The sequence below is a fragment of the Siphateles boraxobius genome, unplaced genomic scaffold (genome assembly GCF_051911475.1).
Source record: "Siphateles boraxobius isolate OS27281-9 unplaced genomic scaffold, OSU_SipBor_1 53, whole genome shotgun sequence".
Classification (NCBI taxonomy): Eukaryota; Metazoa; Chordata; class Actinopteri; order Cypriniformes; family Leuciscidae; genus Siphateles; species Siphateles boraxobius.
This window is the reverse complement of record NW_027509175.1, coordinates 7,531,530-7,553,553: the sequence shown is the minus strand read 5'-3', so window position 1 is coordinate 7,553,553 and position 22,024 is coordinate 7,531,530. Positions and strand designations below refer to the sequence as shown.

The 22,024-nt window shown below is 36.0% G+C and overlaps 3 protein-coding genes across 6 annotated transcripts in view; 2 read left to right on the top strand and 1 right to left on the bottom strand.

Annotated features, from left to right (window-relative positions):
* The first annotated feature begins 38 nt into the window (after positions 1–38).
* pmm2 (phosphomannomutase 2) lies at positions 39–4,058 on the top strand. The gene is made up of 8 exons (XM_077205278.1): positions 39–271; positions 1,596–1,707; positions 1,810–1,886; positions 1,997–2,088; positions 2,365–2,464; positions 2,561–2,636; positions 2,745–2,860; positions 2,961–4,058. Exons 1-8 carry the CDS (start codon positions 194–196, stop codon positions 3,063–3,065), a joined length of 756 nt encoding a protein of 251 aa, XP_077061393.1. The 5' UTR covers positions 39–193; the 3' UTR covers positions 3,066–4,058.
* On the bottom strand, positions 3,832–9,290 carry ints15 (integrator complex subunit 15). Of its 4 annotated transcripts, none has more exons than XM_077205273.1 (8): positions 9,160–9,290; positions 8,022–8,273; positions 7,671–7,892; positions 6,777–6,942; positions 6,251–6,552; positions 5,958–6,159; positions 5,830–5,869; positions 3,832–4,606 (listed from the first exon to the last, which is right to left on the bottom strand). In XM_077205273.1, exons 2-8 carry the CDS (start codon positions 8,217–8,219, stop codon positions 4,309–4,311), a joined length of 1,428 nt encoding a protein of 475 aa, XP_077061388.1. In that variant the 5' UTR covers positions 8,220–8,273; positions 9,160–9,290; the 3' UTR covers positions 3,832–4,308. The 4 variants fall into 4 exon arrangements, with proteins under 4 accessions (XP_077061388.1, XP_077061391.1, XP_077061389.1 ...); XM_077205276.1 differs by having other exon boundaries at positions 8,022–8,238; positions 9,160–9,282; XM_077205274.1 differs by having other exon boundaries at positions 8,022–8,224; positions 9,160–9,282.
* A 1,587-nt stretch (positions 9,291–10,877) lies between these two features.
* Positions 10,878–22,024, top strand: part of rgs11 (regulator of G protein signaling 11) — a 19,638-nt gene continuing 8,491 nt past the window's right edge. Inside the window, exons 1-10 of the mRNA XM_077205254.1 lie at positions 10,878–11,058; positions 11,800–11,896; positions 12,828–12,878; positions 13,976–14,082; positions 14,317–14,368; positions 16,152–16,210; positions 16,304–16,380; positions 17,189–17,270; positions 20,441–20,506; positions 20,889–20,912. Coding sequence (XP_077061369.1) covers positions 10,996–11,058; positions 11,800–11,896; positions 12,828–12,878; positions 13,976–14,082; positions 14,317–14,368; positions 16,152–16,210; positions 16,304–16,380; positions 17,189–17,270; positions 20,441–20,506; positions 20,889–20,912 — 678 coding nt within the window. The 5' untranslated portion in view covers positions 10,878–10,995. The remainder of the gene's footprint in view (positions 11,059–11,799; positions 11,897–12,827; positions 12,879–13,975; positions 14,083–14,316; positions 14,369–16,151; positions 16,211–16,303; positions 16,381–17,188; positions 17,271–20,440; positions 20,507–20,888; positions 20,913–22,024) is intronic.

Here is a 22,024-nt window from a genome sequence, read left to right as displayed (position 1 = left end):
TTGTTGTTGTTGTGTAGATTGCTTTTGGTTCATGAGCACGTGGCCTGTGACGCACTGCTCAACACGGAAGTTGTGACGTTGCACTGAATGACTGAATGACTCTCATACGGACCGTAGACAGTAAAAGATACTGACGGTTTGAGTCTTTGCAAAACTTATCGTAAACTGATTTATAAAGTTTGCAGATCTTACAATGGCCAGTTCGAACGTGGAGGACCCGACAATACTGTGTCTGTTTGATGTAGACGGGACATTAACAGCTGCTCGCCAGGTGAGTGACTAAAGCAGATGACGTTAGCTACTCTTTTTAACTAAGTTAGTTAATCTTTTCAGATCTCATGAGATATGGATCTAAACGGTATGAAGATTGATTTACTATAATTTATTGAATAACTGAAAACTATCTTTAATATGACAATGACGGAAGTAAATGGATGAAACTAAATGATGATTGTGTTTGTTTTTATAAAGTCAAATATGTATTGTGAATGCAGTTTTGTGGAGGTAGTACAAAATCATGTAAAATTCTTTCTCAGAATCAGAATGAAAATGAGATTTATTGCCAATTATGTTTACACATCCGAGGATTTTATCTTGGTGACAGAAGCTTCCACAGCACAGACGGAATGACAGTGACATGACACAGATAATAAAAATACACAATATACTAAATAGACAATATGTGTATGTGCAGTTACAGTTTGATACTATACATCTCATATCTGTCTATTAAAGATAAGATTCATTCTCCATGTACTAATTTTAGTCTGCTTGTGGGGTGGGGAGAATTTACATATAAACATTGGACGTCATATAAGTTATTATGGACCAATCTTTTAAACACATCATGGTTCTGTCACTTTCAAATATATGTTTTACAATACAACAATTTAAATCAATGGTTTGCAACCTTTTTTTGACTTCAAGGCCCATTGTCCACAACAATATTCAAAGGCCACCTGACTTTTCCTGTTTTTCTTGATATTTTGGATAAGAATTAAGGATTTAATTTTTTTTTAACTTACAATTTCTACCTTCTAAAATATTTTAGAGCTTGGCGTAACTAAACACAAATTTATAAAAATGTGAAAGATAATTTACATGATTTGTCCAGGTCTAGAAATTCATATCCAGGTTTTCCAAGAAAATCAGGAAACCTGGTTGATCGAAGAAGGGGGGAAAATTGTTTGAGGAAGTGAATTAAAATAAGAAATATGTTTTTCTATAAGAAAAGTAATCGTTTTAAATAGTACATTTTCATTTGATTACATTTAAAAGGTTAACTAAATTGAGTTTTATAAATTGATTTGATTTCCTCCATTATTGAGAGTAAATTTGTATTTGGCATTACAATGTTTTTGTAGTCTATGTACTCCTGACAGTTAAATAAGCCTCTATAAACTTAAAGGTCCAGTCATGAAAGAAAAAATATACCGTGAAACCACTAGAATCTTAAAAATACTGTGATCCATCCAGAGTATAAGAGACTATATAATGGATTTTCAGCTAGATTTAAACATTAAAACCATTTTATAATGTTGTGCTTAATGGAATGAATTAGTTACCTCTTTACCTGTGTATATTTTTGTCTTTAGAAAGCAACTCCTGACATGCATCAGTTCTTGAGTGAACTGAAACGGCGCGTGAGAGTCGGTGTGGTTGGAGGATCAGATTTGGACAAAATCAAAGAGCAGTTGGGTGATGATGGTGCGTATAACAAATATTTAAAATGCAAATGCAAGTATATAAGCAAAAACATTCAGTTCATATATAGTGTGCATGTTTTCTCAAATGTTTCATGTTTTACAGTGATTGATAGAGTGGATTATGTGTTTGCTGAGAATGGTTTGGTTGCATACAGGTTTGGGAAGATGCACTCTGTTCAGGTAGTTTTGATTCTCTTAAATAAGCTCACAAACTCTCACATACTGTCCAGCGAATGATACAATGGGCTTTTCCATTGTGACATTTTTCTTTTCTTTTTCTTTTTAATCAGAGTATTCAAGCATACATGGGAGAGGACATTTTGCAGGATTTTATCAATTTCTGCCTCAATTACCTTTCAAAGTTAAAACTACCAAAGAAGAGGTAAGGTTAAAAGTTGCATGGGCAAAAGCATTTTTTACTGCATTATTTTAAAGTTTGTCAATATTTATTCTCAATATTAAAGTTTTTTTAGAAAGTATTTCTTATCTAACACCATTAATGGCACTAAACTGTTGTTAACTGTATTTAAAACTGAGATCATGACACAGTGCAGTTTTTTGTGTGTGTGTATAAATATATATATATACACACAGTACACGCATAAAAAAGTTTTTTCGTGCAACCATAATGTTTATGGTATTTTTACTGTCTTCTCAGAGGCACATTTATTGAATTCCGTAATGGAATGTTGAACATCTCCCCAATTGGTCGAAGCTGTAGCCAACAGGAAAGAATTGAATTCTTTGAACTTGATAAGGTAAGTTTTTTAAGCATTTGTCAACACATGCCATTATCTTTTTAAAAGATGTCATTAAAGGTCGATTGACCTCATTTTTACTTTTTCTTTATGCAGAAGGAGAAAATAAGAGAAAAGTTTGTCTCCGTTTTAAAAGAAGAGTTTGCTGGGAAAGGACTAGCTTTCTCCATTGGTAAGTAACTGTGTATATGTAGTTGTCTAGCCAATAATATATTTGTGTAGTGTATATATAAAGTATATACATGATGTATCTATAAATACAGGGTTTTTTTTCCTGCAGGTGGGCAGATCAGCTTTGATGTGTTTCCAGAGGGCTGGGATAAGCGTTACTGTCTGGGAATTGTGGAGAAAGACTCATACAAGAGCATCTATTTCTTTGGAGACAAAACAATGCCTGTGAGTGCATTATTCCAGTATTCATGCACATACAGTATGTATGCATGCAAAAAAGTCCCAGACTAGCTTGAAGTAAGCATGTTATTGTTTCCCCAAACAGGGAGGAAACGATTATGAAATCTTTGCAGACCCCAGGACGATCGGTCATGAGGTCAAGTCACCCGAGGACACACAGCGGATCTGCAAGGAGCTCTTCCTCAGATGACCCTAAGCATGACCTCTGCCATCCAGAATGAAGACTACAACGTCCAAGTACTGTGAAACTTTGAACGGAAGTCTCACTTGACAAGTCCAAGCCATTATCGTCTTTGTGTACTTAAAAGATTGTACATCATGACTGGATAAACCTGTACATGTGTTTATGTTATATGTAATCTGATACATTATTTTCAAAACTGATTGGTGCTAGTGTTACGTCTGAAGGTCTGTGCTTGCGTTAAATTATGTCAATACTGGACATTATATACCATAAACTTAGAATTATTAAACACATTGGTCCAAATGAAAACACAGGTATCACTCAGCAAGACCGGGAGTACGGGTGGGTTTCATTAAAATATGTTACATGTTGTGTTAAGGATTAATGTTTCTTTTTTATCAAAGGCAAATGTGATTAATAATGACAGGTGTGGGCTGGACTAACTAAATTAGTGGTGAAGGTGCAACAATTTAGAGGGAATTAGTAGAAATCAGGTCTTAGGCACTATTAATCTAGTTTGCTCAAATTAAACTGATTTAATTGACTGCCTGACTGCTGAAGTGGAATAAGTGAATGCAACAGCATAGCATACATGTTTAAAGTGGCTTAATTCTGTGGGAAAAAAAACATGAAATATATTCCGATTGATATGATATTTGTTGCATTGTGCAAGTGAAGGACACAATGTATACTTTACATGTATGAGTTCAAAACCATAAGAAAGGATACTGTACATATTCTGAGCTAAACGCATAAAAGAGGTAAAAGAAGAAAATGTTTTAATTTTTTATTAGCAACTTAAAAAATGTAATTCTCAATGTCTGTAATAACCTACTCGAATGCAGTTTAGTTTGAAGAAGAAAAGTATTTACGAAACTGCTATTTTTTTTTAAATTGTAATTTGTTACTAATTGCTTTTTAAAACCAATAGTGGAAATTTAAGTATAAAATGTGTTTAATTTGCTACTTAAATAACCATAAATGACACTTTTCCAAAAATATTTTTGATGGTATGATTTTTTTTTTTTTTTGCTGAAATAACACTTCTCATTTAAATCGATCTGTACAAGTGCTTTTTAAAGTTCAATATCACACCTGTAATCCAATGTATGATAACCAAGACCATACAATATGGTCAAGCCAACCATGTGACCACAAGAACATTTCAAGAGAGTTTTCAAGATGATCCAATACAATACAACAAGATCTCAAGAGAAAGCAGAGTAGTCCAAAAGTCCTGGTTTGCTGGTTAACGGATGGGCCGGTACGGGAAGGCAATGGCAGCAGGATGAAATGCGTGTGGGGAGAGAGAAGGGTGTGTGGCGTGGGCTGTTATTGGGCGATGTGGGGAGAGCGCTGGATGTGGGGGGTGCGCTGAGAGTACGGGGTGTGGGCTGTGCTGTGAGGGGAGGGTGGACTGATGTGGGCTGTGGGGAGAAAGCGGGGAGGGTCGGCCCGAGTGAATGTGTGGGTACATGTTGGGCTGGAAGGCTCCGGTGTGAGGTGGAGGCTGCACCACTGGACCGGACATCACAAGCTGTAACAGACTACAACACAAAACTAACAGTTACTACACACTGCTCACAAATGAACAAAAATTTTGTTCGTGATTGAGAGATGCTTTTTTGAATGGTTGATGGAGATATCTGGAGTGAAGGGTGGCTGTGCAGATATATATCATCAGTATCATACTTAAAGGTGCACTGTGTCATTTTTAGCGGCATCTAGTGGTGAGGTTGCGAAATGCAATCAACAGAAGTTACGGTGGCCGATAGGAAAAGATGTCATCGTCTGTGACAACAGAGAGTAGCCAGTTAAGCAATGAGGTTTCTTTACAAATATTCAGAAATTATGTTTACATTTTTATGTTTTAAACTATGCGATTGCTACTTGTTCATCATTGTGTCCGTGTTCTATTTGCTGACTTTAGCTAGCTTCTTTGCATGAAGAACAACATAGTGACGAAACACAAAGTCGGTGCAAAATGGCTATTCCAATATAAGGGGACCTGCGGTGTATATAAATAGAAATGGCTCATTCTAACATAATAAAAACATAACGGTTCATTTTATAAGGTCTTTATACACCACTAAAAAACATATTTATGTATATGATATTGCATTTCTGTCAACAGATCCTCCTAAAATATTACACAATGCACCTCTAATAAAAAAATAATATAGGTCAGCAGAATTTCTTCTTTTTTTTTTTTGAGATACAGAAATTAATGCTTTTATTTAGCAAGGATGCATTAAATAGATTAAAAGTACCAACATTTTTATATTGTTACATATATTTAAAATAAATATTTAGCAGCATAAACAGTTTTCCAATGTGGTAATAATAAGAAATGTTGCTGGAATATTACTGGAATTAAATAAAATATATTATAAATTATTATATTAAAATAAAAATATATTTATTAAAATATGTGATGTATTATTAATATAATAATTATATTCTAAATTACATTTAAATATAATATTTGAATTTTCAAATATATTAAATCAAAAAGTTATTTTGTAATAATATTCACAACATTGCTTTTTTTACTGTATTTTTTTTTATCAAATAAATCAAGCCTTGACCAGCAAGACTTTATTCAAAAACATTTTTTTTTTAATGTACTGGTGTGTGTGTTTATATATCCAAACTTTTTTCATGCAGCAAGAATGTTTATAGCATTTTTTACTATACCATCTCAAAAGCACATTTACTGAATTCCATAATGGAATTCTGAATGTCTCCCCAACTGTGATCAGTGACTTACTTGTTGTGAGGAAGTCTGGAGCACAAAGTCCGTAGATCCTCTGAGGAATAAATGACATGACATCACTGAAATGGTGCTCTTATAAGATCAAAACCCAAACAGGTCATTGTGAAGTAAACACCACCTACCTCTGGCACACAGAAGGGCTCCTGTTGCCATGGCGACCTGAAGAGCTTGTGCCAGCCTATCCAGAGCCAGCTGGATATGATTGGCAGCTGAAAGGGGCGTGAGCTTCTCACAGAGCCGGCTGACTTCCTCTACTAGCGTGGCAACAGACTCTACAGGAAGCACAGCTAGCCGGCCAATCAAATTCTGTTCTGTCAGGTGGACCTGCAGGAGTTAAAATAAAAACACATTATTCTAATACTGTATGGAATCCTCAAAGCCTCACAATATTGCACTAGTTGAAGAGATACATCACCTGCAGCATGAGAAAGACTTGAAGAACACTGAGGTGCAGTTTAGAGTACAGCTCTTCATATGCTGTTCCTTTTTCACTGTCTCCATGGCCATTGGTCAAAGACAACTTCCGGCCTCTCTGATAGGCTAATGGAGCTTTCACACACCAGCGGAGCAGACCCAGAAGAGGCGTGATCTCGAGGCAACCCAACGGCAGGCTGGAATTGAGGGGTGTGTTGATGAAGGTGAGGAGCAGAAGTCTAGGATCATCCGTGATCCAACCAACCAACATCTCCAAGAGTGCAGGGGGCGGAGTCAACTCATCTACAAGCAACAATATCATTTTTTTTTTTTGGCGGGGGGGGGGGGGGGGGGGGGGGGTCATATTATATTATATAAAATATTTAAATAATGCTTATTTATAAGGAAATTATTTTATAGTATTATATTTTAATTTTATGATAATATTATTTTGGATTTTATATTATATAACATTATAAAGTAGACAGAGAAAAAAAAAATGTAGTGACAAAAAGGAAGCCTGGTACCTGAGGAGAAGTCGTAGAGTGCCGTTACTGCAGTGATGAGCTGGCAGCAAAAGCGAGGGCTGGCTGAACAGATGTTCTGCAGGGTAGAGAAGGCACACGGCACCAGTGTGCAGTAATCATCCATCAGCACCTGAGCCAAACGCACACACCATGCAGAGTGGGTGCGCTAAAATAAAAAAAAACACACACACATACTGAATGAATGCTTGACATGTTGTCCAGGTCATATTTTACTCAAAAAATAAAAAACTCCAGAACTATACTCGCGGACGGACTTACCGGAAGCCAGTGATTATAGTGATCTTCTTTTACAAAAAATGCAATCTGTTCATCATATAAATTGATCGTGACTCTTCAGAGCCGCTCAATTCATATGGTTCTCTTTATGAACTTTTTGAAGTGTCAAAATGGTAGTATGATTGGCAGCAATATGTCAATGGAGGGACAGAATGCTCCAAGATTTAATTAAAAAGATCGTGTTTCATGTTCCAAAGGAGGGTTTGGAACGACACGAGGGTGAGTAAATATATCCATAATTTTTGGGTGATCTATCCCTTTAACATCGTTCTTATGTAAATGAATTCACTGCCTGAGGTTAGAAATTTGCAAGCCCAAACCATATCCATTTAGGGGCTTTCCGCAAACCCTTTCCTTTTCCTCATATTTCGTGAGAATTTTTAATGTGCGTATAATATAAATACAAATAATCCACGAAATTATTAGTGAATGAGACCCACTGTTCTTGATATGTTTCGTGAAACTCACAATAACCATGACCAAATTATCCATTTATTTCAGTTAACATACTCCTGAGAAATCATGAATGATAAAACATTGAACTCAAGGCACAAAGACACAAAATCAAAGTAAATGCTCTACTTGGACACCACACACCTGTAGCCAGGTGGATGCACACTCCAGTATGGGCACCCGACACACGGCTATCGCCATAGAAACCAGCTTCCCTAGCATGGCCATGCGGCTCTCATCAGCCTTGTTGCCTTGGAGACTGAAGAGGGCGGAGAAAATGATCTGTCGGATTGAGTCTTTGCTCTGCTCCTGGAAGTAACTGCACATGATCTCCAGCAGTTGCAGTTCTTGAACGCAGCTCATCCTCTGTGTCAAACACAACACACAATTCCCTTGAATCCATTTTCATTCAAAGTTCACTCATATGCATCTGACCACCATATTTAGCATGGTTTACTCCTAGTCAAAAGCCTAGACGACGCTCCCGTTCCTCACCTTAGGCTGGATGTTCCTGTCTTTAGGGATGTGAAAGATGAACTCCTCCACGAGGTCCACCGTGGTCTTCTCTAATCCAGGCGTGGGGCCCGAGGAGCTTTGCAGAGCGCTGCCCAGTGAGATGTCCAGATGATACAGAACCTCTTTAGCTGCGCTCAGCGGATCACGCCGCAGCAATGCATGTCGAATATCACTCATCTCTGCTGTGGAAGAGAAACTGCACCATTCATTCAAATACAAGCATCTCTCAACCTGAATAAATGAGACATATGAAAGACATCAATTAGGAAGTTACACATAATGAACCAAAATATATCATTGTATGCCTTATTTGTAGACATGAAGCATGGTAATAGCATGAATTTTGGACATGCGTCATGTTAAAGACAAGTCTGAATGAAACAGAAGCTGCAATAGTCTTTTCTTCCCTAATGTGACTTATTACAGAGTTTTTCTCAAATGAGAAAAAAAAATGTAGGGCAAGACTTGATTCCAAACCATACAATTGGAATTAATTGAATGGTTGTGGTTTGCTATTGCTGTGATGTCATGTGAGTGACAGGTTGTCCCACCCTCATGCCAGTAAACACATCATCAGAGAAGAGATGTCATTGCAAGAGGGTGGGGAAGTTAATTTGATAAAAGATTATGAGGGCACATTCATTTAGAAAAATATTTATCATTCTTGTTTTAATATTTAAAAAAAACAAGAATTGTCCATTTTGATTTCATTGTGATTTTAATACTTATGGACATGTACTATGGATGTTGGACATGTATCATGTTTTTGGGATAATACCAGAGTAAACCAAGGTATGTATAAAAGTACCATCTTTTATTATCATTGTAACGTTACATATATCACACAATTTTGTTGTAAAGCGTGTCATAATCAACATAGTGAAATAGATCAGTTTTGAATATAATCTGTCTGTAAAAAACATAAGTAATTATATCGTATTATTTACAATAGCTCTTATTCAACCATAAATAGGTGGCAAAACGCATTGTCCAAAGCGATGCTGTTTACAAAGCGCTACCGCTGCAACGCCGGATGCTTAACATCTTGAATGTTTCTTAGTTCAATAGATATTTACATAGATAGTTACATAGATATTCATAGTTAAAACACCCTTACCTGGGTTAACAATTAGACTCGTTACATTAGCTTCTCTCAATCAGCAAATGCTTATTTCTCATAACTCAAAATGTGAAAGTTGTTCATCAGAAAATAACTAGTACGGAACCCCATACAGGACATTGTTGAGTAAAAAGAAGCGAGGCTGTTCAGCGCCACCTGTGTACTGGAGTCAAAGTATTTGACCTGAAAAGCGTGAATCATTTGTTTTCAGAAGCCACTTGCTTCCTATTTTGTGATCTAAAGCAATCACTGCATGGCTTCTATTTGAATATACTTATGAAATACATTATATAGACTTCTCAAATAGCCTAATATTTAGTTTTGGGTACATACTGAGGCAGAGTTATTGTAGTAGCCTATTATATCGATTTTATACATTTTTATTTCAGTTTTAGTTTGAGTTATTTTAGTACATCAAGTTAAACTAAATTAAAGTGAGAAATAACTAGCTTAAATAAATAAAGCTATTTTATTTCTGCCCAAAAAAGGCATTTTTACTTTGTTTTTTTCAGTTAAAGTCAAATGTTAATTTCAACAACATATTCTGACCGGTTACAGCACCTAAAATAAACTCAAACTCAATGCAAGTTTACATCTCCCAATTCTGACTTTTTCCCCGTCAGAATTGCGATATACAGGTAGGCCAGGCCAGGGGCCGGAGTGGGGCCACTTTTCAGCCCGGGAGTTTCAGGCCTAAGACCGCTGTTCTGACGATTCATGTGCTACTTACTGGTTATGCGCATGTGCAGACTAATTTTTCTTCTGCTTGCCACGCCCATAAATCTATGCATCCTTGCTGTGGAGACTTGTAGGAAACTTTTACAGGTCAAAGATTAATATTTGATGATAATTTTTTACTTTTCACACCGTTTTAAAAAATAAAAACAGTACAGTATACTGCACTCTTAACTTCGAATTTTATTATAATTGTATTTCATATAATAATGTCATTTTCACTTGTTATATCAAAAGTGATAATTGCTAGTTCATTTAAAACATCAAAATATGCTCCCCATACACCTACCCTGATTTAAATGAAATAACGATGTCATAATATTGTGAGATTTACACAATTATGGAAACAATAGGGAATGAATCAAGATTCTCTGTGATCGATTCGCGCTACGGTAGCATTTGTCGACAAGGCAGCACAAAAAAACAACATCAGAACACCGGCACAAAAGTGAAGCGGCCCACCGGGAATTCTCCCGACTCTCCCGATTACCCACTCCGGGCCTGGCCAGGCCTAGCTCACAATCGCGAGTTATAAAGTCAGTATTGAGAGATGTAGGCCTATACTCGCAATTCTGAGAAAAAAGTCATTCTTTTTCCCCATTAGATTTGGACTTATTATCTCGCAATACTGACTTTATAATTCTCCACTGCGAAATGAAAAGTAGCAATTGCCTTTTTCCTTCTTTCTTTTTTTTGTTTTTTTGTGTGTGTGTGTGTGTGTGTGTGTGTGTGTGTGTGTGTGGCGGAAACAGCTTCCATAGTTTTTGCGGCGATGTCATGGAAGAACCGTTTTTGGTTCTCCAAAGAACCTTTAAAAAATCTTAAAAACCCTTTTCATGCATAAAGAATATTTTGTGGAAAGAAAAGGTTCATATTGGCGTTAAAGAGATTGGTGTGTATCCATTGATTTTCTACAATTATCAATTTGAATCAATCACCACCGGGAGGCGCTATTTAATACCTGATTATGACACACGCAGTTCAATGTAGCGCCACCCCATCGATCGCCTCTCCTCTGACGGGACACCAGACTCTCCAGCATCAACATCATCCAGTTCTCTTTAACTTCACATCCAGAGCAAGCGAGCAGCAGTCAACATGACCATCAACACACTCAGTCAGGATGGAGTGCAGCGACAGCAAATGCCCTGTTTGACCAAGGTAAGACCCTAAAATTGTATTTTCATTTAGCATTTACAGTCTTAGATCCTGCTGTAGAACAGATACTGTCTTTCAGCAGAAGAGCCTGATGCTGCAGCTGTTGCCTGTACATCACAGAATAGGCTATAGGAACTTTTCCTCATATAAATAAAAATGTGAGAAAGTTCTAAGAGGCAAAACTAAAGTTTGTTTACAGAAAATGTTCTGTATGCATTTGAATAGTTGTGTTTGGATTTTCTTTATACTTATATAACGATTTATGTAACAACATTTCCTTAAAAAAACTAAGTAAACAAATGATCCAATTCCTCCTATTGCAGTATATGTATTTGATTTATTACTATTGTTATTATTCGCTGTTTTAGAATTAAATCACCAAAAATAATTTTATGAAATTTTACATAATGGAAATGTATTAAAATTGATTTAATATTTGACTACAATAATAAAGCTAATGTTTATTTAGGTGTGCATCCTGTTGATATTTTTATCACTTTATTGAATGCATTAAGAGTTGACAAATAACAGTAATTTTTTATTCAACAATATAAAAAATGATTTATTTAAGGAAGAATGTATCTTTTTAGAATATTTTTATTTATGTTTTTTTTTACAGTTTTAATCACCTTTTAGCTTTTGTGCAGTTCACAAATAGTTATACTTTGTGATAAATATATATATATATTTTTTTATTTTTTTTATTTTTTTTATTACAAATATTTCCTGTGTATTCACATACAGATGGAGCGCATGATCATATCCATGCAGGACCCTGATATGGGCATCAAGTTGCGCAACCAGCGTCTCCTCATTACGGTCATACCACACGCCATGACTGGTGAGTCTCTCTCTCTCTCTCTCTCTCTCTCTCTCTCTCTCTCTCTCTCTCTCTCTCTCTCTCTGTGTCACTCTCTCCATGACTGCATCAAACTTCAAGCTTCACTCTCTCTCACTTGATAATCCCATGACATGACTGTTCCACTTATTTTTCCAGCCTGTGGCATGTTATGGCACGATTAGAGGGACAGCTGAGACACAACTAGAATAGTTTGTCATTATTATTGTGGAAATAGTGTACATTTATCATGCATATCTCGGAAAGTCTTGAGTGCGCATGAGCACAGTGAATCAATAGAAGCTTGCGCAGTGAAATTAGACTCCTGTGTGTGCTTTCGGTCTCTGCATTCATTTTTCTTGCTATTAATTAGTCTAACAGTGAATGTTTTGCCCCTGCCTGCACTGGTCCCTCTGAGGACACTGGGTTACGGGATAATGAACAAATGACTTTCTTTGGCAAATCAAAGAAGTTAAAGTCACTTCATCAAAGCGACACTTAATCAAATGTTCAGCCTATTTATATAACTGCTTTATATAACAGTAGTTCATTGAAAAACAAAACATAAATGCTCATTCTATCCAAGCTAGGAATGGGAACTTCCTGTTGTTTGAATATTAATATTAGATAGATAGATAGATAGATAGATAGATAGATAGATAGATAGATAGATAGATAGATAGATAGATAGATAGATAGATAGAAAGTTTATAGGCACGATAGATAGATAGATAGATAGATAGATAGATAGATAGATAGATAGATAGATAGATAGACAGATAGATAGATAGATAGAAAGTTTATAGGTATGATAGATAGATAGATAGATAGATAGATAGATAGATAGATAGATAGATAGATAGATAGATAGATAGATAGATGTTTTGTATCTGTGTGCTTATGTTTACAACAATCCTCTTTTAATTTTATACAGGTATAGACATTGTTGAATGGCTGATTAAGAAGTTTTCTATCTCTGATGAAGGTAGGACATTAATATAACTATATTTTAATTATTTGTCTTTGATGCATAGCTTTGGGCTTATATATATATACACACACACACACACACACACACACACACACACACACACACACACACACACACACACACACACACACACACACACACACACACACACACATAGGTTCTGTGTGTAATAACTTCCATGCTATATGCTGTGTTGTATTATTTTTTTTTGGTTTTTTTTTTTTTAGTTTTCCAGTCACCTGTGTGTGGTTTATATGGAGTACCCTCTGGGGATGACATTATTCTCCATGAGGGATTTCAAAATGTTCTCCCACACACGCACACACACACACACACACACACACACACCACTCGGGTAGCTGAATTGCTTATTAAAGTTGCTTTTGCACATTAACGTTAGATTTTATGTCATCTGAGCTGAGTTGTGTGGAAGATTTTCAATAATAAATGCTCAAATGTCATGCAGTCAGAGAACAGACCCAGCTCTGAAAGCCCAAATAAACAAGTAATGTTGCACACAGCTGTGTCTGCATTAAACAAGACTCCAGAGAGTTTGGCAGATCTGTGCACTGCAATGAGGGAACACCTTCTGTTGGCAACGGTTAGATTGAAATCTATGATTTTTTCAACCAATATTTAGTTTATATTTTACCCAGAAAGCATTTGTGGGTACTAGGGAAATAAATAGCTATATTCTAGCTGATGTAAGCTGTGTTCCTATAGCACAAACAGTAGAGTATGGTGCTAGCAATGCTAAGAAGATGGGTTTCAATCCCAGATAAAGCATGACCTAAAAAAAAAATACAGCTTAAATGCAGTGTAAGTTGCTTTGGATAAAAGCATCTGTCAGATACATAAATGTAAGCTGGTCTTTGGCTGGATCAACAACAAAGCAGCTACTAGGTGATCAGGCTGGTTTTTGGAACATGTCAGACAGTTAATGAACAGCTAGAATGAATCTGTCATCTTTTGTTGTATTTTTTTTAAATGAATTATTTACTTGATTTACATTGTCATAAATTTTTTTACGTGTATGATGTGTGTGAGTATATATTATGTATGTAAGTAATTTTTTTCTCATTTATATTTAGAGGCATTGCACATTGGACACCTCTTTGTGAAATATGGATACATTTACCCTTTAAAAGAGCCTAGACACCTTATTCTGAAAGCTGATGATTCACCATATCGCTTTCAGGTAAACACACACACACACACACACAATCACACACACACACACACACACACACACACACACACACACACACACACACACACACACACACACACACACACACACACACACACACACACACACACACACACACACACACTAACACAATATTGATTCACAAATTCAATGCTATATCAGCATTTGTTAAACTTCCATATTCACAAACAGCACATCTCAGTTAATATCTGTCTTTGTCAGACTCCGTACTACTGGATGTCGACATGCTGGCCTGCTTCAGAACTGGACTATGGTGAGATCTACCTTCCCATTAGGCATGATCCACATAAAATGAAAAGTCTGTCATCATTTATACTTACCTGCATGTTCTGCCAAGCCCATATACAAAGTTCTGTCATGAAACTTAAGATGGCTCAGGCTGATAGGTCCTGAACTCAGTCTGCTTGCAATCACATCATCCTCTATAGTGCACTGATTGGTTCCTGCTGTATCAGTAGCCAATGAGCTCACTGCTCAACTTTCAAACACTTGGTTAGCATTTGCTGTAGCAGTTTGCAGCGTGCTTTCGGAAACCCTCCACCTTCCCCAGCTCCACCTGTATACAGTAGATCTGCTACGAGTGATTCATGAATGCTATATTGTACAGCAGCAGCATGTCTTACTCGCTAACAGCAGCGTGTTGTGTATTTATTGGCAGTAGCAAGTCTCGAACTTGCTCTGCAGCAGCAGCAACAGGGCCTAAAATGAACACTCACCAAGCAACAAATGCATGTAAAAATCAGTGTTTTCGAGTGTATGAAATTGTCTCACTCGCCAGTTGGCTGGTAAAACTTTTATGATTTTTAACAATGCATGAACATGAACAAGCATGAACGACCCTCTGGAAAGTTGACCGGCCAGCGTTGCATCGTCACGAAAGTTTAAGCCTTGACAATTTAAATATTCAAGTGCAAGTGAAAGGGAGCTCATTTCGTTACTCCCACACGCGCCCAGAAAGCAGCGTCTCAGACACCGCATGAATAGTAAACAGAGCTCTCTTTCACGTCCTCTTGCACTTGAGTGACAAATTCACAAAATTATGTAAAAAAAATAAAGATACCTAATACCTAGATTTTAATACCTAAAAAACATAGTCGGTTATGTCTAAAGTGAACGTAAACGGTTGAGAAAGTAAACTCATGTGTACAGTATCAGTATATTAGATCTGTGCATTCGTTCTTAAATGACAACAGCGTAATATTCCTTCTGCTGCTGTGTTTTTAATGTTAATCAAACAACAAAGGAAAGGACAAAGAAAAAAACACTCACTGTTCTTGACTGAGTAACTTTTGTAGCTTTAATAAAAATATGGATGTTTCATTTATAAAGTGAAGACTATGCAGTTATTTTACATTTGCTTTTTTCACATTTATTAAATTTCTGTAGGCTACCTGAAAACTACTGTTAGACCTACCTGAAAAACCTGAAAAACACTGTTTATTTCATTTGTATCTGTGTTATATTGTAATTTTGTTGTATTTAACATAAAATAAGAATTGTGTACTTGTCTTTTTATTATTTATATTTTATTAAACATTTGTATTAGTTAGGCTAGTAGTTTTAGCTATGGTATCAAAATTGGAATAAAGATTTGTGAATTTTCACTGGTATCTATACATTTTGGTGTCGTAAAAATAATATTTGGCCGGTAATTTTTCTTAGGTCACCAGCCATTGGCTGGTGTGACAAAAGTTAGTTTAAGGCCCTGAGCAGCAATAACAGAAACAGCAACAGCATCTAAAACAAAAAATACTTCAAGGCACTCGAATTGTGTAGAAAAAAGTATAAAAAGCCTTTATTAAATCATGGCTTTTAACAATAAAATTGGTGACTATTCACCAATTTTAGTGACAGCATCTATTCTGCCGAGACCAAACATATTAACATTGTCATATCCTCATATCCATTACCATGCCAAAAAATTAATAGAGCTGTCATAACAGAAATGCATTTCTTTATATCATGGAATACAAAAGGAGATATTCTTCAGAAGGTGAATATATTACTTATATATTTATTATTTGTATGTGTTCTAGCAATCTACTTGGCCAAGAAGAATATCCGAAAACAAGGAGAACTAATTGAGTATGAAAAGGTATGTGGGTCAAATGCCAATCACACCCTTCAGTAAGAAGACTGTACAATGAAGTCATGAATCCATTCAGTTCTCAATCTCTGTCTTTGTTAGGAGTGTTATAATGCTTTACATAAACGCATCAACCACACCTGGGACTTTGTTGTGATGCAGGCAAGAGAGCAGCTCAGGTAACTCTTCATTTCCAGCACACACACACTTTATGTTTCCTTCAGCCTATTATATTTAACCCTTTATTCCACATTTAGTTTCAATTGGAATTGGCCTCTATACTATTATTTTAACTTTTCACTTTAATTTTAAAAGAAATTAAAATACTTTTAATTCCGCAAGTATGCATTGATTTGATAAACATTAAGCAGCACAACTGTTTTCAACATTGATAATAACAATAAATGTTTCTTGAGCAGCAAATCAGCATATTAGAATAATTTCTGAAGGATCATGTGACACTGAAGACTGGGAGAATGATGCTGAAAATTCAGATTTGCCATAAAAGAAATATAATATATTAAAATACAAAAAAGCTATTTTAAATACTAATAATATTTCGCAGTTTTATTGTTTTTACTATATTTTAATTAAATAAATGAATCCTTCTATTAAAAACATTACAAAATATGAATGAGCCGAAAGTCTTGAATGCTAGTGCAGTAAATAATAAAAAGATTGATAATTACATTTTTTATAATGCAAAAACCCAACATGTAGTGGCTGTATCCAAATTCATTCCACTGTTGCACAAAGCTGCTTCAAAATTTAAGCAATTCCTCAAAAAAATGCAAATAATTAATAGGACTCGATGTTTTAAAGTTTCGAATGTTTCAAGTTTTATGCACTAATAAATATTAGTCATATTCTGTGGATTAGAAAAGCTTTTCTGAAGGTTGTTGTCCAGAGCAAAATTATTTTGTTATGGCATGGTTACTGTAGGCTACTTCTGTATATTTGCCTTATTTTTTATTTACTTGTGATTAGGGCATCAAAACAGCGTCGGAAAGCAGATCGTATAGTGCTGGAGTGTCAGGAACAAGCCTACTGGCTAGTGAACAGACCTCCTGTAAGTACTGAACACTATAAACTCACCACACTAAAAAAGAAATACCATGGTATTCTTTGAGTAGCATGGTATTGCCACCAGACAGCATCACCGTCCCATGGATATATATATATATATATATATATATATATATATATATATATATATATATATATATATACTATGTCCCCCATGCATTTGTTATTACATAAATTAAATAAATAAAACAAATAGCATTGTGCTTATCTCAAAAAGTATCTTACATACAGTATTATGGGGTAAATTTACTTTACTTGATCCTTAAAAAAAGTAAAGTTTTATCCAAGCCTTTTAGAATTGTAATAAAGAAATCCAAAGCATCTGCGCCCGTCTGGCAAATGCCTTCATATCTGTATCCAGCTTCTGCTTATGAAATATTCAGCCAGTTAAAAGCATCGCAAAGCAGAGGAAAAAGGGGGAAGGAGACAGAGCGTCAGAGCGAGGGCAGAAGAAAAGAAGAAATAGAGTGGAACACATTGGTGCCTTCAAAATACATTCACACATGAGTGCAAAAGATATGTGCATTGCCTAACATGAGCTTAAGTGTTAAGTGGATGAAATAGTAGTATAAAGAGTGAACCGGAAAGACAGTGTTAAAGAGTGTGAGTGTGTGTGTGTGTGTGTGTGTGTGGTCCAGGTAATCCCTACATTATATACAAATATAGTAATACCAGCAATTTTTGACCTTTTTGACCATATAATTTATGTGTGTGTGTGTGTGTGTGTGTGTGTGTGTGTGTGTGCGCGCGCTGGTATATCTCTAATGGTTCCATCTTTTGGCTGAGCGCTTAAGAGGATATTCTATTACTAAGTGACTATGTGTGTTTTAGTGTACGCGTGTGTGTGTTTGTGTGTGTGTGTGTGTGTGTGAGAGAGAGAGAGAGAGAGAGAGAGAGAGAGCGACAGAGAGAGAGAGAGAGTTTCTCTTGCACTCATGCACAAGGGCATTTTAACGAGGAATCCAGATGATGAATTAATCTGGGATGGATTTAGAGACCATTTCATTCCTATATTGTCACTGTGTGTGTGTGTGTGTGTGTGTGTGTGTGTGTGTGTGTGTGTGTGTGTGTGTGTGTGTGTGTGTGTGTGTGTGTGTGTGTGTCCGCTCGTGCGTGTGCATAGAAATGTTGTAAATCCGCCTGCAAGACATTACTGTGATTTGGGTTAGTTTAAAAGCCTGGAAAAAAAACAAGGCTCACATTATTTTTATCTATAGCTAAATATATATATATATGGACAATGACAGACATCTATTCTATGATGCACATGTTTTAATTAGTAAAATAAAATTGTAATAATTTTTTGGGATGGATAAAATGATCAAGGTTGCGTAACTGTCCTCTATGGAACCTTTTTTATGCCGTTGAATAAAAATAAATAAAAAAGGTAATTGCACATTTTTTTCTTTTGACTTTTTTCAACTGCAAAAGTTAAACTAAAACTAAAAAAGGTTTGCATAAAAACGTAATTAAAAAGTAATATATATATATAATTTAAAGGGTTAGTTCGCCCATTTAAGACATGAAGTTGTATGCAATCATTACCAGCACTATAGTGTATACACACTGACCCACTCTGTTGTCACCCCCCTGGTCCGAGTTCTGACCGCTGGAAGTTTTTGAATGAATTAATCCCGGCTACTTTCCGGGGCCACAAAACTGTGCGTTTTTACGTGAAAAAAAGATTTGCGTTTCAAAGCTTGATTAATTTAACACAAAAAAAAACACGCCGGGCAAAATTCATACCTCAGTTTTAATGCGGCACTATTTTCCTTCCGTTTCTATCAATCCGCGCTGCTGTCAATGTCAACAGTGCGCACGTGACGATCAGCTCTTCCATAGTGTTTACACAATCGATCGACAACAAGGTAAAAAATATCAAATTAACAATGGTGCGAACTTGTAAATTCCCAGGCTGTGACAACAAGGATGTGCCGGGATCAAAGTTCAAATTTCATCGTTTTCCTGTATCAAATATGAATATGAGACAGCTTTGGCTGGTTGCCATCGGCTACTCAGCGGGAGCTAAATTATCTCGAATAAAGGATTTTCGTGTGTGTAGTGCTCACTTCAGCGAAGACGATTACATCTCCAACCAAGGAGGAAAAGGAAAAAACATGATTTTAAAGAGTTTTGCTGTACCAGTACCACGGGTAAGCTCTATTTACTAACTTTATGATCCCATGTCTAAACTGTACGGTAAACAAGATGATGTTTAGACTCCATTATAAAACACGTGAAAAGATGTATAATATATATATATATTGTTACAATTTGCTGTGAAAAATATTTGATTGAACACACCATTTGTCATTCATCCTGCCTCTTGCTACAGCTGTGGTGGGCCCAGCATCAGATTGGACAACTTCTCTGTCCTCTCGCTCTCTCTCTTCCCGTTCTTTGTCCATCTGCTCAAGTTCGGCATCGGTATACTCCGGTTCATAAAGATATCCCTTTGTCGTTGAGTTAAAATTACTGTCTTCATCTGATCCGTCTGACACTGTGCTAAAATTAGTTTCATCATCTGAAGTTTCGTAGTCGGACATGTTGTCGGCGAGTCGCGCTATCAACAGCTAATCGTCACGTGCGCACTGTTGACATTGACAGCAGCGCGGATTGATAGAAACGGAAGGAAAATAGTGCCGCATTAAAACTGAGGTATGAATTTTGCCCGGCGTGTTTTTTTTGTGTTAAATTAATCAAGCTTTGAAACGCAAATCTTTTTTTCACGTAAAAACGCACAGTTTTGTGGCCCCGGAAAGTAGCCGGGATTAATTCATTCAAAAACTTCCAGCGGTCAGAACTCGGACCAGGGGGGTGACAACAGAGTGGGTCAGTGTGTATACACTATAGTGCTGGTAAGGATTGCATACAACTTCATGTCTTAAATGGGCGAACTAACCCTTTAATAATTCCTTACATTTATTGATTTTCCCCCCAATATATTTGTAAATAAATAATAAGACATTTATGCTCGCATGTATTCCAGGTCTAAGGAATAAATATCCTTTTTCTTTACTTTGTTACACTAATTGATACCTTAAAGTTTATTTAATATATAGATAAAGGATTTGCCACATGAATTTGGTCTTAATAAACATCATTATTTTCTCATTGATCTTCTGTATATCTCTTTATGATCAAATTTTTCAGCCGGGGATACTGGACATTATAGATCACGGCCCGGAGAGAAGAACCATGAACACACGAGTGCAACTGGTCAGTGAACTGATCACCACAACACAACTAACCACATCCACACCAACACATAATTCACATCCACACACACACACACACACACACACACACACACACACACACACAGAGCAAGTTTCAAACATATGTGAACAAACATTCACAGCAGAATCTCTCATGTTCAAGCATCATCTACAGCGTGTTTCTCTTTATTTCTGTTTTTACATCATGCATCCTTTTTCAAGTAAGTAATCTCTAAAACACTGCCCCATTTCCTGCTGTCATTTCATTTCATTGCAAGATCATATAAAGTTCAGTGACTGTGCAGATTTAGTTTAGTATATCTAATAGCAACTTTTGAGGAAATATAATAGATATATTTGTCATTTTGTCAATTTCAGAAAAGAATGCAGAATTCTACAAAAAAGAGGTAAGTAATTTGAATAGCAAGTGTTTGTCTTATAAATAAATATATTTCATAAATTATTTATATCAATTTATACAATATATACATTATAGATTCTAATATATATATATATATAATCTATTATATACAGATTGGGTTAATTTTTTAAAAGAAATTAATATAAATGGCAAGGACTCAATTAATCAAGAATGACATTAAAGACTTTTACATTTTTACCAAAAAATCTAATAAATGCTGTTCTTTTGAACTTAGTATTCATCAAAGAATCTTGAAAAAAAATCACGGTTTCCTTAAAAATATTAAGCAGTAACTGTTTTAAACATAGATAATAATAATAAATGTTTCCTGAGCACCAAATCCAGCATATTGGAATGATTTCTGAAGGATCATGTGACACTGAAGACTGGAGTAATGATGCTGAAAATTCAGCTTTGCATCACAGGAATAATTTACATTTAAAAATAAAATATATAAACATAGAAAGCGGTCGTTTTAGATTGTAATAATATTTCACAATATTACTGTTTTGAGGTTTCTTAAAGGTACAATTTGTAAGAATTTTGTATCAAAATATCCAAAAACCACTTGCACAGTGTTATATATTTCTTTCAATTGTATACTTACATTATCCTAAATGTTTCCAAGAATTCATAAATCCAGAGAAATTCACAATTTTAAATAGTACGCGACTCTGTTCACTTGTCGCCTGTCAATGACGTCATATCCGCGTTATCCCTGGTTTCCCTGCCATAGTAACCATGGCGACAGACGTGGACAACTGCGTAGTGCGTAACGTCTAGCGGCACGCTGTTGTTGTTTCGTTCAAACATTATGGACAGGGGCGCCGTTAGAAATTTTGGGTCCTATGAAAGAATATGAGGTTGGGCCCCCTACCGCACCCATTCCATTAATAAAATCGATCTCTGGGGGCCCCAAAAGTGTGTGGGCCCTTAGAATCATCCTAACTTTTCCCCCCTTAGCGGCGCCCCTGATTATGGACCATGCCAAGCAGACTTTGGGACAAAAGGAGAAATGAAACGAGGATCAATATCAGCGTGGCGTTTTCGAGATGCCGATCAGAGCTCCGCAGCCGCGACAAACGTTGACACTAAAAT

What these genes read in the sequence shown, in the direction of transcription:
- pmm2 (XM_077205278.1), top strand. Translation starts at nt 194, where the DNA reads ATGGCCAGTTCGAACGTGGAGGACCCGACAATACTGTGTCTGTTTGAT. An exon ending in TTAAAACTACCAAAGAAGAG is followed by an intron (nt 2,089 to 2,364) that starts GTAAGGTTAAAA and finishes CTGTCTTCTCAG; the next exon opens with AGGCACATTTATTGAATTCC. An exon ending in AGGACTAGCTTTCTCCATTG is followed by an intron (nt 2,637 to 2,744) that starts GTAAGTAACTGT and finishes TTTTTCCTGCAG; the next exon opens with GTGGGCAGATCAGCTTTGAT.
- ints15 (XM_077205273.1), bottom strand. Translation starts at nt 8,219, where the DNA reads ATGAGTGATATTCGACATGCATTGCTGCGGCGTGATCCGCTGAGCGCA. An exon ending in ACAGGAACATCCAGCCTAAG is followed by an intron (nt 7,893 to 8,021) that starts GTGAGGAACGGG and finishes TGTTTGACACAG; the next exon opens with AGGATGAGCTGCGTTCAAGA. An exon ending in ACTCTACGACTTCTCCTCAG is followed by an intron (nt 6,553 to 6,776) that starts GTACCAGGCTTC and finishes TGTTGCTTGTAG; the next exon opens with ATGAGTTGACTCCGCCCCCT.